The 16,141-nt window shown below is 42.7% G+C and overlaps 1 protein-coding gene across 2 annotated transcripts in view; it reads left to right on the top strand.

Moving 5' to 3' along the window:
* scube1 (signal peptide, CUB domain, EGF-like 1) overlaps positions 1-16,141 on the top strand; it is a 93,045-nt gene that overhangs the window by 48,862 nt on the left and 28,042 nt on the right. The window contains exons 5-7 of one of the 2 annotated variants that reach the window (XM_070853677.1): positions 2,367-2,495; positions 4,356-4,472; positions 9,863-9,952. In XM_070853677.1, coding sequence (XP_070709778.1) covers positions 2,367-2,495; positions 4,356-4,472; positions 9,863-9,952 — 336 coding nt within the window. The remainder of the gene's footprint in view (positions 1-2,366; positions 2,496-4,355; positions 4,473-9,862; positions 9,953-16,141) is intronic. The other variant, XM_070853678.1, reaches the window with a different exon arrangement.

Genomic DNA, 16,141 nt, shown 5'->3' with positions numbered 1-16,141 from the left:
GAGGCATGGGATTGCCTAATTTCTAGTATTATTATTATTATTGGGTCTGAAATGTGCAAATATTATTTTATCTACGGCCATCATCTGTATTTGTCAAAGATCAGACGTTCTAAGATACCTCCAACCTCACTGGGGAACATGATCTGGCTATTCCCAAAATGATCCAACATTTGGAACTCTACTTTCTAAACTTCATCTGTTATCTTAGGACACACAGTAGATATTGACACAGTGTTGACTGTATTTGGATTACTGGGAAAGAACAGTAAAAATCATAAAGGACTCACTTTTGCTGTGGCAAGGTTCATAACCCTTTTAGCATGCAGATTAATTCTACCGAACTGGTAACAGGTACAATCTCCCAGTTACACTACATTGATTAAAGATGTTATGCAATACCTCAAACAGGGAAAACTCATTTTACAAGATTCCAGTGAGAAATCCCATAACACTTAGTCTGGGCAATAAATATCCTCTTAATTCTTTGCAAGACTAACTAGGTTATTTCTAATGTAATCTGTCAATAATAACCAGCTTTTTGTCTTGGCAAATATCTATACTTTACATGCACTGTACATGTTGTATAAAAAACCTATACTTTTTTTCATGTAATTGTATAATTTGTATACGGTGCTTAATGTTTGGTAGCTAAAATAACCAATAAACAGATTCAAAAGTATACAAACCTAAAGCCCCTTCCTCTAAAAATGACTTTCACCAGACCAACAACCTGAATGAGTTTTACTTCAACAAGCATTCCAAGAGGCAAAATCCATGCAAAGCAGCCAGGCCAGACCCAGTCGCTGAAGAGCTGTGCTTATCTACTGTGTCTGGTGTTCGCAAACATCTTTAACACCTCATTGGAGACATGCCATGCGTGCGAGCATGCTTCAAGAGCTCCACCACCGTCCCCGTTCCCAAAAAACAAACACCATAAGACCTAAGAACATAAGCACTCTGACCTCTGTGGTAATAAAGACATTTTAGTGTCTTCTGCTGTCACACCTCCAATCCATTACTCCTTCAAACCCCCTGCACAGAGCCAACAGGTCTATAGACGATACACTAAACATGGCCCCTCACTTCATCCTCAAGCACCTGGACTCCTCAGGGACCTACACCAAGACCCTGTTTGTGGACTTCAGTCCTCAGTCCTGTCTTTAATACCTTCATCCCACTGACCATGGCCAGTAGAGCTACAAACTACCAAAGGATGATGTTTAAGATTTGGATGTGTCGGTGAAAATTGAGTCTTGTGTGATCTAATATGATTTATTTTGTATCACCTGAATCCGTGTTTTACCCCACGTCTTCTGTTCCCGTGGAGACAGATTCTCTCTGTCCTTGCTTCTTGTCTTATACTCCCCTTTCAGAAGAGTAAAGAGTGCATTGATGCAGCCTGGTCACACAAGATATTTGAATGACAAGCATGAGGAGGAAAGTGTGGTTACAAAATCACTTCCATACATACTCCTTACAGTGTAAGTGTGAAACGGGCTGTGCGCTGAGTAGAAATTAAGACGGAGTTTAATTATTGGACTGGACTGTAATGCGCTTCAGTGCTTTCAGGAAGCAGAAAAAGAAAACGGTGGTTTGATGACCCTTGAGTGATCGCCTCAGGTGATTATCATGCTTCCTGTCCTAGACACCAGAGGAACCACAGGTTCTCAGTTACAAGTCTCATAACTTGAGGCTCTTCTTTGCTGTGATTCTGGGTGTTATAATGATGCAGTAGGTTCAACTTGTTCTGCAGTGGAGTCCACACAATCAGTTAAGCCGTCTTTCAGGGAAATGTGGATTTAACTTTTCAATTTGAATTTGGCATGTTGCTCCTGCTTTGTCTTGATAATTCAGCACGGCCACAGTATGCATTGTGCCCCTGAAGTGATATAGTTACATCACAGCGATTGCAAGATAGGTGTTTCCATCCCCAGCTCCTCCAAGTCCTCATGTTGAAGCGTCCTTGGGCAAGACGCTGAACCCCAACTTGCTCCTGACGCATAGCTTCAGTTTTTGGAAGTGTGGAAAAAAAAAAAGTCTCCACCAACTCAGATTCCTCCTGTATAAATGATGTATGAGTGGGTAAATGCGGATGTAGTGCAAAACTCCTTTGAGTGGACGAAATGACTAGAAAGGAGCTACACAAGTACAGACCATTTACCATTCTTACTATGAGTAATGGGTTTCTGCATGAATACACTACGTACCGCCAAGGTAACAGTAGGTTTGGTTGATTCACATGTTGTTGGTTTTATTTCATTTTTTTTTATGTTACCGAGAAATACTTTCTACCTTTTTCAAAAGTTGCACAGCTATACAAAGTCCTACAAGTCTCTCCATTCCCCTGTGTCTTTCCCCCTGCACAGATGGCATGAACTGCATGAACAAGGACCACGGCTGTGCTCACATATGCAGAGAGGCTCCTGGCAAAGGCGGGGTGTCGTGCGAGTGTCGTCCTGGATTCGAGCTGGCCAAAAACCAGAAAGACTGCACATGTACGTATCACACCTGATCTCCGTACTACCCACGCTGAGGCGCAAGTGTACGCACACCCCAGGTCAACCTTTGGTCTCCAGTTTTTGTGTTGTACATTTATTAAATCTCACGCACAGTCAGATACACTTTCGTGTTCCACTTTCTGTACATCTGTTAATGTGCGGTCAATTGACTTGTCACTTTATTTTACAATTCACATGGCCCGAGGTATTAACACTTTGTTTCATAGACCTGATTTTATTGAGGTTATGTACTGGTGTAATGAAGGATCTAAACCGTTCCTCTAATAAACATCTGCATTAGCAATGATGGACAAGTTCCAGTAGGCCTTCAGCGGTAAATTACGAGGGAGGACATTTAATACCAAAATCAGTTAAGCGTTTCAGGCCAAGCTGAAGGTGCTGAAGGATTCAGTAGAGAGAATTCATGTCTCTAACCCTCCTCCCTTGCTACTCCATCCCTGTTTCTCAATTTTCACAAGTGCCTGCAGCCATGGAATTTAGGACTGCTGTTTTTGAGGGGGGGAAAAAAACAAGCTTTTAGTTACACTTTGTTTGGCAACACATCATGTTCTCCTCTCAGACAGTGAGAGTGTAAAGATTGTGTAAGCCTCTGAAAGGCTCTAATGTGTCCCCCGCTGTGGTAATATTTCATTAGCAGCAAGCGACCCTGTGCTGTGTCGGCCTGTTGAGCATGGCAGCGCAGGACGGTAATAAACGGTGATGAAAGAAGTGGTAGTTACGTTTAGAACACCTCCACACACTCACACAGACACACACACTCTCACACAAGCAAATACGCACTTCCATTCTCTTCCTCTCCATTTTCACTTTTCTCCTCCACTTTCTCCTTCGTTCAATCAGTTCAGTTCATTATGGCAAACGCCATCTCAACTGTTTGTGGCCTGTTAAAAAGTAAAGTTGAAATGTGGTTATCTCTGGTGGATAAGGGCTAAAGTTCATGAGATCTCCTTGTTACAATCCCCTTCTTTCTCACACTGCTTTTTTGCCCCCCCTCCCTGTATCTCTCTTTTGCACGAGTGAATTCTCCTCCTCACTCTTCCACATCTTTTCTCATCCCTCATGTTTTTCCACATTTATCTAATTTTCTTTTCCTTCTCCTTTTTTCTCCCCTTCCTCTTTTGACCTTTTGACCTCAGAAAGTTTTCCAGGAAGTCGGGAACCTTTTTTTTTTTTTTTTTTTTTTTACTGCAGTTCAAACACAGGAACCAGTTCCAGTTTAAAGGATATCATTGTAACCATGACGACAAAGCTCCCCCAACCTTAACAAAAGTAGTCATTTGAATCCAAACCATGATGTTTCTCTAACCCTAAACAGAATTGTTGGTTCTTTCTCTACTTTTTCCATCAACCCTCTCTTTCCTTCTCCCTCTCCCCATCTTTATGCTTCCATCTCCATCTTTCCCACAACTCTCTCCCTATCTATTTTCTCCCTTATCCTCTTTTTCTCCTGATTCAGGTTTCTCAGCCTTTCTCTCTTTATCTCTAATATCTCTCTTTCTATCATGTCATCTTACTCTACCTCTCCATTTCTCACTTTCTCTCCCCCTGTCTCTGTTTTTCCCCTCTCTTTCTCCTTATGCTTTAATCCGTTCCCACCTGTCGTGACAACCATTTCTTCATTCGGCATCACTTTGCTTCTTCGTTACTGCACACTGTGAACACCCCTCTGGGGCTTTTGTCGGGTATGTTAGAATGAACTGTCTTCTCACATCACTGTTAAAGCGAAATTAGTTTGGAGGAATGAGTCGACACTTGAAATGTCACGAGCCTCGTGTTTGCAACTTAGAAACGATGCACGAGCCAGGAGTAAGACTTGAATGTGTATGTCGTCTTCAGTGACATGTAACTACGGAAACGGCGGTTGCCAGCATACGTGCGACGACACGGACACGGGGCCGGTGTGTGGCTGCCACCAGAAGTACGCCTTGCACTCAGACAGCAAGACCTGCATTGGTGAGTGAGAAACTAAGATGGTTTTCCATTTCGCGCACACATATACCGTGGAGCCGTCACAGATGTTTGGCCATAACATCTGGACCTGGACAGGTTCAGTGCAGAACAGATGATTTAAAAGAAAAGTAGCAAAATGAGGAAGTGTCCTGGAGGTGAGGGAGGGGGGGGATCCCAAAATTTCTTCTCCCACTCCAAAAACAGAAGACACAAGGAGCTGCACACTTAGACGGGGAGAAACGGCACTTTCACTAAAGTATGTCCACATCCAGCTTTACCCGATACCCTGGTATAACTATAACCAGTCCACACTGTCGGTTATTACAATAATGAGGTTTCATTGCAGCCCTGCAGCTTCTAAGAAGTGCTGTGAGCCTTATTGTGCCTTCTTTAGCTACAGAAGCTTTAGTCTAGCTTCATGCTCACTTCATCGCTCATCATTAACAGTGTGTGTATAAACCAGCAGAACCGCTACTTTAGGGTTGCCGGTAGATTACAAATATGAATAACTGCATCTTTTTTTTTTGCATATAGTTGAAAGCATTAATTTCAGTTTTGTACAAGCTCAAATCAAACCAACAACTAATGTGGAGTGAGCACGAACATTAAAAAGTGTTTTAATAGCATTTGTACTTCAAGCACAAAATGAATATTATTGCACGCTAGAGGTGCAACGATTTTAAGTTTAAGTGTTTTCTGGATATTACTCCAATAATAGCTTGACATTTCAGTGGGTGGGATTTCTTGATAGACTCACAGAGCCGTCTTAAATTTGATCGAAACACAAAAATTGTCCCCGTGTTGAAGATTTCAAATGAACAGAAAAGAGTCGACGTGAGAGGATCCACGTTATACACAACCAAACTGTGGCTGGGTGTTTGGCAATAAGGATGTACAGGATCAAAATAGAACATGATTTCTCTTCTGAGTTCTGAGATCTTCTCTGCCACATGAGCATCTGCAAGCACACAAAACACTATGATAATGCCCATAGTAAGTCTTGGAGGAAGTATCGCGGCGTGAAAGTGTCAGGGCCAAGGAATAAGCAGTAATATGTTTTTTTTTTTGAGTGATGGAGAAATTATTGAGTTGGTTGGTGGAACTCAAATGACGGACACATTTCCCACCATGAGAAACGCATTCATCATGCCAAAATTCAATGAGCCCAGCCAGCAACCAGCAGGCAGCATTCTGTGCCCAAACAGGTCATTTATATATCCGATTGTCGCAACAGAAGCGTGCCTCCACACACCCTGGCTCTCACACAGAAGGACATTCATTTCATCATCTTGATATTTGATCTTTATTATGAGTAGAGGACGAATAAGGCGCCGCCAGGTAAGTGGAGTTGTTCATGACTCTGTTTTCTCCACCTCCTTCCTGTTGATATAAAAGTAAGAAACTGTTGAGCCTGAAATTTTCATCACCATTTCTATGCTCAACTGCAGTTTGGGTATATTTGCCCAAGTAATCATGTTTCTTTCATTTGTCCTCACCCACTGAAACTCTTTCTCATACAGTTTGGATGTTATATTGGGCATCCTTTCAGAACTTTTTTGTTTTACTTTTGCTGGCCAACTTCCAGTGCTAAATTAACAAAGTGGTCAGGTCATGCACAATCTAAACGGCATGCTTGAGTTTAAGACGGCCCGAAATGCTAATGCTGTAGCTGTAAGTGGCGGGCCCACACTGTAACATTTATCGACATGTGTAGGCATACAAATATAAAAGGTAACAGCTATTCTCTCAATTAGTTTCATTTGAATTGATGAGAGCACACAACTCCGGTGGCACCAAAACCCCTACAAAAGGAAGGTTTCTGTCCTTTTCTAAAAGAACTGTCCCTGTTTTCAGTTTCAGAGAAATCTTCCCCAAAATCCAGGATTGATGAGGATGACTGACAGGTGACAGAATGTCTAGCATGACAAACTGAACCACAGTCTGGACTAGGGAAATATTCACAATTGATGCAAACACCAGAAAAGGTGCTCTGAGCAGTCCATTCTAAACAGAAACACCTGAAGCAGTGAATCACTAAAGTTCAGAGAATCTGTTTTGACTCTGCTGCCAGAACCTCTAATCTGACCTCTAATCTGACCTCTAATCTGACCAATAGGGCACCAAATCTCTGTCCCGTTAATGAGGTTCTTAAGAGTGACATTTGTTTGCAAGTTCTGGTTCAGTTGTAATGGACAATGTAAACCTTAATGAACCACATAAAAAAAACAAAAAAAAAGAATCAAACAAACATTTCCGTGTGGTTAAAAGTTAAAAAGTGACTGTGTGACTCTGTTACATGTAAACTGGAGAGATTATACGCACCTGCTCGTAAATGATTTAAATGCAGTTGATCACATAAATGGACACAGTGTTATTTTGAGAGTGATGTTGAGGTGCTGTCCTTCCTGCTGTGTTGAACACTGGAAACACCTCCCTCTGTCTCCCTTTCTCTCTCTCTCTCTCTCGCTCTCTCTCTCTCACCCTTCTCTTGCTGTCCTTTTCCTCTGCCTTCCACCGTCTCTGTCTCTCATCCTCACCACGTGAGCAGATTGCAGTGCTGCTTTTGGCAGCACGAGGTTTTGGCTGCCAATAACCCCTTTTTCTTTCCAGCTGTTTGAAGAAATGAAACGCACCATCAAGGAAAAAAGGCTTTGAAGAGGAAGCGGAATGAGAGCGAGCAGGAACCCTCCTCTCCCTCCTTCTTTCCCAGTGTCTTCTGTCTTTTCTCTCTCTTTCGCTTTTCTCTGTCTGTCTTCATACTTTGACAAGAGGAAGGACCTCTGTTTCCGTGGTCTGAGTGGCCCAACTGCTCAAGGGGGCCTACCTTTAACCCCGACCCTCCTTTTTAACCTTTTCTATGTAGAACTGTCCCACTGCTCCTCCTTCCTCCTCCCTCCTCCTCCTCCTCCTCCTCCTCCTCCTGCTTTCTGGTGATAGCACCTGATTGCCTGTCTTGTCTGAGCATCCATGTTAAAACCGAATCAGGTGGATTTAAAGGATTAATCCTCAGTGCACAAGAGAAAGGAGTGACTGTGGGTGGGGAGGGTGGGATCGTTGGCCACGTGTCAGACTCTGTGGTTTTAAAAAACGGACATCTCAATTGCAGCCTGATCTTAAGTAAAGATCCCAAGACAGCAAACCTAACCTCCTCATCCTCCAGCTTTCCAGCTCACTGCCTCCTTATCATCCACATCCTCACAAGTCCCAAACAAACTTAGACTCACCAAAACCCTGTAAAAACCTCAGTGCCTAAACTCCATCCGTCAGCCCCCCTTCCTTTGCTCCATACACCTCAATGGAAAGGCAGGGATTTGCACCGCTCACCCTTTTTTTTCTGTCTTACAACATGCTGTTTCTACTGCATGTGTCCACTCACATGTGCCACATCGTCCATTTGTCTGCCACCGCCTTTCTCACTTATCTTTCTATCAGTCTGTCTGTGTACCTGCTTGTCCGGCTACATGGGAGAAACCTGCACTACATTTATTTGCTCTTGCCTTTTTCTATTTTCTTTTTTTTTTTTGTCTTTAATTTTCCCATTTTTGAATTTAAGTAAATTTTTACTATTGTTTTTAGCAAACCTGGTCCTTATGTTTCCTCCCAGTGCCTTGGTTTTTTTTTTTTTTTTTTACCATTCCCCTCTTAGCTGTTGTAGTGTAGAGTGGTTTAACTGTTTCCCTCTCTTGTCCTGTATAGGTCTGGCTCTCTAAAATACTCCCCTCTCAGTGGGCTCTCTTCCCACCCTTTCTCAGCCTGTCTTACACATCCACCCATTATATACACGCAGAGTTTTTCACACACTTGAACAAGCAGGTGCTCAAAAGCATACACACTGGTATGCTCAAGAATTCAGTCTAACAATCACACACACACACATTCACAGAGCCACATTTCACCCATTAGCTGGGCACCAGAAAGCTGCCATTCATCCCTAAGTGTACTTCAGACAGTCCTCCACTTTGTCCATCAAGACCCTGTGAGGAGAGAGAGAACAGTAGTGGCCCGAGGCCAGGCAGTGGAAGGGACATTAATTACCCCCACATCCAACCCCACCACCACGGGACTGTGTGTTTACATCAGCCCCAGTCCTATTGCGTCAAGTGGCATCCATTCATAGCGAGATGCTCTTTCAGGCCCTAATGACTCATGCCAAATGAAAGGCTGCCTCCCTCTCTGAGCCCAATCAAGCAAACCAACCATCCTCAACACTGCACCACATGCATGCCACCTTAACGGCGATCTCACCCCTTCTATAAATCGTCTCCACCGCCACCCTCCTATGTCTCCCTCCTCACCTTCCTGCCTTCATCTCCCTCAGCCCCCTCACCTCCGCTGCCCAGCTTTGGAAAATGTGGTTTTTTCCAGCACTGACTGTTAAAGCCAGCTGTGATGTGTCCCATAGACAAACAGGCAACCAGCGCTGCCCCCAGACTACCTCCTGCTTTTTTTTATTTTTTTTTTATTATTTCTCTGCATGCCCTCCCTACACTCCCCCTTCAAACCCCATTTCTCAGTTTCTCAGTGCACCCCTCCTTCCCTCATACGTCTCTCCCATTGTGGGCCATGATGGGATTGATTCTGTGCTACTTCTTGCCCCTTGCTATCTTTTCTCACTCTGTTCATTATTCCCTCTCATTCACCAACACCCTTTCTCCTCTTGTAAATTTCCCCCGTCGTGGGACTAATAAAGGAACATCTTATCTTATCTATCTTGTCATCATTATCACCCCCTTTTTTTCTTTGTTTCTGTCTCCGTGCCCACATTTAAGGCAGCCTGTCTTAGAAATGTTGGGTCGTGTGTTCTTCCCCCCCTCCCTCCTTCTCTTTCTTGTCTTCCTCCATCCGAACACAAGGGAAATCATTGCTGACAAAATGTGGCTGTTTGATATGGAAGAAAGAATCTCCATCAGTGACAACAGCAACATCAGCATCAGAATTAAAATCCCCTTAAATGTTCAACCTAATCCTACTCCATCCTCAAAACCGCACACCTTTACCTTTTTTTTTTTTTTTTACGTGTTTCATATCTAAGCCCTGAACCACCTTCCTTCTTCTTCCCTCCCTCCCTACCTCCCTCCCCTACCTCCCCTACCTCCCTACCTCCCTCTCTCCCTACCTACCTATTTGCATACCTACCGCTTCATTTTGTAAGCTACACACTGATACTGATCATTTTCATTTATTTTGTTTTATTCCTTTATTTGCTCTGGGGGGTTTATCATTTGTTTGGGGATTAACACTCTAACAGGGATTTTGGCGCTTTTTTTCATCGCTTCTTGCTTCTTGGCTTTGGTTTTTTTTGCTCAAACGCCAAGAGGGGCTGAAGGTCTGGTCATTTGGGCTTCTCATTAACCTGCTGCTCACTGTTTGTCCCCTTGTCACTTGTGTTTTAGAGAAAGATGAGGCTGCAATTGAGAGCTCTGAGTTCAATGCCACGTCAGTAGCTGATGTGGACAAGCGGGTGAAACGGCGGCTACTTATGGGTAACTCTTTTCTTCCTCTTTCTATGTGTTGCCATGGCGCTTGTGCTTGTATCCCCCCAACTCCACCCCACTCCGTTCCTCCTCGTCCACCTCTCTCTGTCTTTATTTTATTAATCTTTATTTTGTAAACCTTTTTGATGCCCACTGTGTCTACTCCCACAGTCACAGTTTTGTTGCAACAGTATCTAACGTGCTGAAAATGGAGTAAAAGAAGTCGCTGTTTTTCTTTAAACCCTTCCTTTCCGTACTCTACCTATCAAATTTCTGGATGGCTCTAAGGTTTTCTCAATGACTAACATTTACTTTCCCAGTCGCACCTTATTCCAAATGTTTTGTGTCCCGTTCCCCTAATTGTACCCCCGTTACAAAGCAGGACACCTTAGCAGCAAAGTAAAATCTACGGTGGCCGGGAGGTGCAAAACAATTTTACAATACGAGAAACACTTTTACAAAGCTGGAGACAAATTTACATTTTAGAAAACATTTTTACAAATCAGAAAACAAAATTACATTACCATAATACATTTACAAGTCCTGAGACAAATTTACATTTGAGAAAACAAATTTACAAGACGTGAAACACTTTTACAAACGCCGAGACAAATTTACAAGTAACTTTTTCAACCGGAAAGGGAATGTACCAACTGTCGAGTAGAACCGGAAGTGATAAGGAGTTCATGGCGACCCATGATGGACGGCAGTCAAGTGGTCTTTTGCCCGTTTTGTGGCGAACATATAAGCCGATTAACGCGGTACATTCCCTTTCCGGTTGAAAAAGTTACTTGTAAATTTGTTTCGGCCGCTTGTAAAAGTGCTTCGTCACTTGTAAATTTGTCTCGGCGTTTGTAAAAGTGTTTCACGTCTTGTAAATTTGTTTTCTCAAATGTAAATTTGTCTCAGGACTTGTAAATGTGTTATGGCAATGTAATTTTGTTTTCTGATTTGTAAAAATGTTTTCTAAAATGTAAATTTGTCTCCAGCTTTGCAAAAGTGTTTCTCGTATTGTAAAATTGTTTTGCACCTCCCGGCCACCGTAAAAATCCCTTGAAATGTCACGGATCCGACTTGCACCATGATTACAGAACTATGCCGTGAGATCTTTGCACTGTAGTTGATGTTGAAGACGCCAAATCAAACCCTCATTTCATGAGATGTTTAAAATTACATATATATCTAATCTTTTGGTGGGATGATTGCAAGTGAAACATGAGATGGAAACAGTCAAATATTGGGTTTCCGGGGCTGCATGACACTCAAGAACCTCTCAGACCTCTCAGTCTGTTTTTACATTCGTCTTCGGGTGTTATGTTTGCACTATTAATGCCAAGGGATGGCTATCAATGGGCTTCTTTACAAAATAAATAAAATTAGAAAAACTAGTGGGCCATAATGTGGTTGCTGAAGGACTGCACCCTGCCACTTCTTGCTTTCAGACCTTCAACTCATCTTCCAATAGATGAACACTTTTCCTTTGAATTGATCAATCAGACTTTCGGACTGTTTCAATCAAGCTTTCAACCAAAGTACTTCTTCTGAAACACCACCTTTCTTTTCTGTTTTTGAGTTTTAACGTTTCTTTTATTTTCTAAGACAGAGGTCCTGGTATGTGAAACTCCAAACTGATGTGCTTTACACTCTATAGTCTATTAAACCGCATTCTATACTTACAAAAGTTTCATTTCAGCAGGTTCTGGCCAGTGTGGCTTGGACGAACAGTGGAGAATTTGGTGTTAGGGGCACTCCCTAATCCTTCATCGAACCTCTCTGTCCTCCTCTCTCCTCACTGAATTACTTTTTAACTAAATATTCTATTTCTCCTCACTGGCTATAGTCCTCAAGCCCTGTAGTCCTGATGGCCACTTGTAACCTGTTGGGTTCCAGGGCTGCCCGATTATATGTCATGCACAAATGGGTTGCTGGATTGCATTGGGAAAACCTCCCGAGATGGATTAAACTGATTAATCCCTGTATGGGGGTTTTCCTTTTAAAAAAAACAAACTCTTCCACAAGATGCAATGTGGTGTTAGAAACATTTCCGGCTTGATTATTTGATGTTAAGCTGCCTCATTTTACCCCAGATATGTACATAATAAACAAAATAAAGTTTGCAACTACATGAAATGTCATTCACTCATGTCAGCCAAAGCTTTGTTGAAGTTGGCTTGACCACTGAATGTGTGAAGCAATTTGGACAAAAGTGCTATGTGAAAGTCCATGTAGTCCAAACAATAAACTAAAGTAAAATATATGATACCAGTGGTGTCCGCGATTTAATTAAACGTTTATTTTATTGAGTTCATGTGTGAACTCACTTCCTGCACATATATATATGTGCATGAATGAACGTGTGTTGTTATGTTCCTGACACAGCCTGACCAGTCTCGATATGTTAAATTTCAGTTTGTCTGCTTCCATCTGGTGCATAAGCGCTTTGGTCTCTGCTCCCAATGCCGTCCCACAGCACAGACAACACGCTGATCAAGACAACAGACTTAAAGAAGGAAAGTAAGCAAGGCAGAAAGGAAAGAGAGGGCAGAAGAGAGGAGGGTAGAATGGGCGACTTCGTGGAAACTAATATTAATATGGGAGGGATCGCTCGATCGGGAGCCAGGTGCTGGACACATGTGAGCAAAGTGTCACAAGAGAGAGTCGGTGTTAGTACAGTGGCCCTGAACTCCAAATAAACCATCACCTCAGTACATATGGAGCTGAGGTGCATATAGCCTTGTGTGTGTGTGTGTGTGTGTGTGTGTGAAGTAGGTGTATCCGTACAGCGTGATTACAGGTCAGAGCTATGCTGACTGACAGATGATTTGGGTGCAAGAGGGGATTTTGTTGAGTGCTGACAGGCCATCATCTGACCGTTTTACAACAGTGTAGCAGTTGCTTACGTGTGGTGTGACACTTTTTCTTGACACGATGCTGCGACTTGGCGTGATGCTTTAGTATACACGGTGCACGTGGCCTTTTCTCTCTCACGCTCTCCAGCTTTAATCAATAGAACGTGTGTCCTCCAATCAAGGAAAGAGCAGTGGTCAGCGTTTCCAGCGCAGAGAGTGACAGATTGTGTATACTTACTGTCGTTCCTCTCATTCCTCTGGTCCTTGCTGACGTATTGTACTCCCTGCAGATGAATGTCCTTGTTCAGTCTGCAAGATATGGGGGCTGCACTCAGTTGCTTTCATCTCATCACGAACTGTACTGAAGCACGTTTCTAGTCTTTTCAACCGCAGAGAGAGCTATGACACTACATTCACATTCACCCATTCAGAAATCGTTCATACGCTGATGGCAAGGGCAACCGTGCTCCTCAGGGGGGGGTCTACCCACTCACATACACACACACACGCTGAACCATAGCTTCGGGAGCAATTTGGGGTTCAGTATCTGTCTCCAATCGTCTCCAATCCTAAGCCATCAGCCTCACCTTAAATCCTCTTAAATTTGTGCATCATCTTCTTAATACATTGCCGGTTCTCTCCTGCGAGCCAAAGTTTCATTCCAACATGGGACATTTTATGTACAATGGCGAACAAACCATTTAAGTATTTGTTAATGGTCTGGATGAGTTAGAATGAGTGAGTGTACATGGTGCTCAGGCCAATCACTGATCTGAATCAACCACAAAGCTGCTAACAAACGTGCATAATCCTGCTAACACATAACGGCAACAAATACAGAAATTGCATTTTTACTTCATAACCTCTTTCCTTTCTCGAATATGTTGAACAAGAATAAGTGAAAATTTGGGAAATGGCTCAATAGTCAATTGACCAGTGGGAAGTTTAAGACTAATGGATTAAAGGAATTGTTTAACATTTTGGAAAATTAACTTATTTGCTGTTTTGCTGAAAGTTAGATGAGGCGGTTACCTTTTAGCATAGAAAGACATGAAACTGGGGGGGTGGGGGGGGGGGCAGCTGGCCTGGCTGTGTCCAAAGAAAAGGAAATCATATTCAACATAAATATTTTTCTAGCACTTCTAAGGCTCTATAGCTTGAGACACCTGTAAAGCTCTACAAAAACCATAGTGTAAAAGTGACCTGTTGTAGCGTAGTGTTATTTCTAATGAGCTGTAGAGACACTGGTGGGTCTGGTAGGTATCAACTGTCCCATCTCACTCTCGGCAAGAATTAGTCCTTTAATCTTTGCCATTGCTCATTCTAGGTATCTCAACAATACATCGATGTTTATTCTGAATCAGAGCCACGACCCAAAAGCACTTCTAGTATATTTGCTTCAGTTATTTACATGTAATCAGCAGCTCATTCACATTTTCTTAATTATTCCTTTCACTCAGTGAAGAGTGTCAGCAGGAAAAACACCAACGTTGGCAATTATGTTGACATAAAATTAGGGAGACACGTAAATCTTATCCTCTTCTTTAAAATATTTTTTAAGCACCAAAAGAACACCAATGAATAATTAACATTAAACAAACTATGTGATCCAATCCATTATTGGTCTCATGAGAAATTACAAGCAGAAATGTGGGTGCCCCAACACACACACACACACACACACACACACACACACACACACACACACACACACACACACACACACACACACACACACACACACACACACACACACACACCAGGCTAGGACAGACATATACAGGGCTAGATGGAGGATGTAGAGGATTTGAGAGGGGGCTGAGTGAGCAGTACAAGGGGCTTATCTAGCGCATCAATCAAGCCCGGCGGTGCATCTGTGTTCCTGCACTTAGTCAGACCCCGGGGCTGGGCAGGGCGTGGCCTGGAGAGGACCGTGCACACCCTCAGCTAATGATAGGGCCCACTGTACTCATTATAAATCACTCTGACCCATAAACACCACCTTCACACACACCAAGTCTTCTCACATGCACGTTTACCTTTGCACTTTACCCTCACACAGACAAGTCTTATTGACTGACTGGATACACCTGTGCAGGCACATAGGTGATCATCTTAAGTTATCAGCAATACACATTATCACACACACACACACACACACACACACACATGACAGAGACCTGCACAGGGGAGTGGAGAGGAAACAGGTGTCTGCTGCTCCCTCGATGATGGAGTGTCTCTCCCTCCAGCCTTCGTTTTTCTTTGCAATTTTTCTACAACGCAATATCTATGACACTTCATCGCCTCGTTCTTAAAAAAAAAAAAAAAAAAAACTTCTCCATTTAGGACAGAGTGTGGAATTGTTTGCTGTCTGGCATCCTTCAAAAGAGAGCACTAGACATGAAAAGAATTACAAAATGCCACTTAGAGCGGAGATACGGGGACGGAAACCGCGAGATCGATGCTGTTTTGGAGTCGCGTGAAGAAACGCAAACAAATTAGAAAATGCCTTCCTCTTTCTTGATAGAAAGCGACAGCCCATGTTGGTTCCAATGCGTTTGTGACTCTGCAATCTGAAAGGGCATTATGTTAATACCTTGACCTCCGGATGTGAAAAGGGCTTTGCCTCCCTTTCTGTTTGCTTCTCTCAGGCGCACAGTCCCCTGGCATTTTTTATAAAACTGGAAAAGCTACCAAAAAGGAAGGGGAACATTGCTTGATTTTCATGTTGCTGTTTTCCAAAAACACCTTTTTTGGATTCCAAATGTCAGTTTTGCAGGAACTAACATTATTTGATGATGTTATGTTTTAATGGTAACCACTTTAGTTTCAAATGGAAGGCTTATAAGCCCAAGAACTCGTGAAACGTCTTAAGGTCCTGACTTGGATTTTCTCTGGAATTACTGAAGTCAAACCCACCAAAAGCAGAACAGTATTTAAGTGAAACTTTGTTAGTAGGTGTTGTTTTATTGAATCAATTTCAATAAACATGAGTCAATGTCAAATTTCAGCCTCCTCAGCACTTCTCAAGGCCCATTGGGAAAGTGTGTGCTGAGCTTTGCTAAAGCAACAGTGGCAGGGCAGGTGAGCTAGAGTTACCATGAGCTTGTGTTTGTTTTGGGATAAGCTCAGGCAATATTCACAAGTCCGAGCAAACCTTATCTGCGCCACGTACAAGAACATTTTTGAGGAGGAAAATATACACGCTGGTTTTACCAAGTGTGTTCTAGACTTACAGCACTCAGCCTTGCACTAACTTTATTTTTCTATATACTTACCTTAACCCTACCCTATGTTAACTGATTTTCTTGTCATGTGTGGAAACAGGACTGACCTTTGGGCCAAAGAG

Source organism: Pempheris klunzingeri, chromosome 22 (assembly GCF_042242105.1).
Source record: "Pempheris klunzingeri isolate RE-2024b chromosome 22, fPemKlu1.hap1, whole genome shotgun sequence".
Lineage (NCBI taxonomy): Eukaryota > Metazoa > Chordata > Actinopteri > Acropomatiformes > Pempheridae > Pempheris > Pempheris klunzingeri.
The sequence above is the reverse complement of the archived record's forward strand: the minus strand, read 5'-3'. Positions and strand labels throughout refer to the sequence as shown.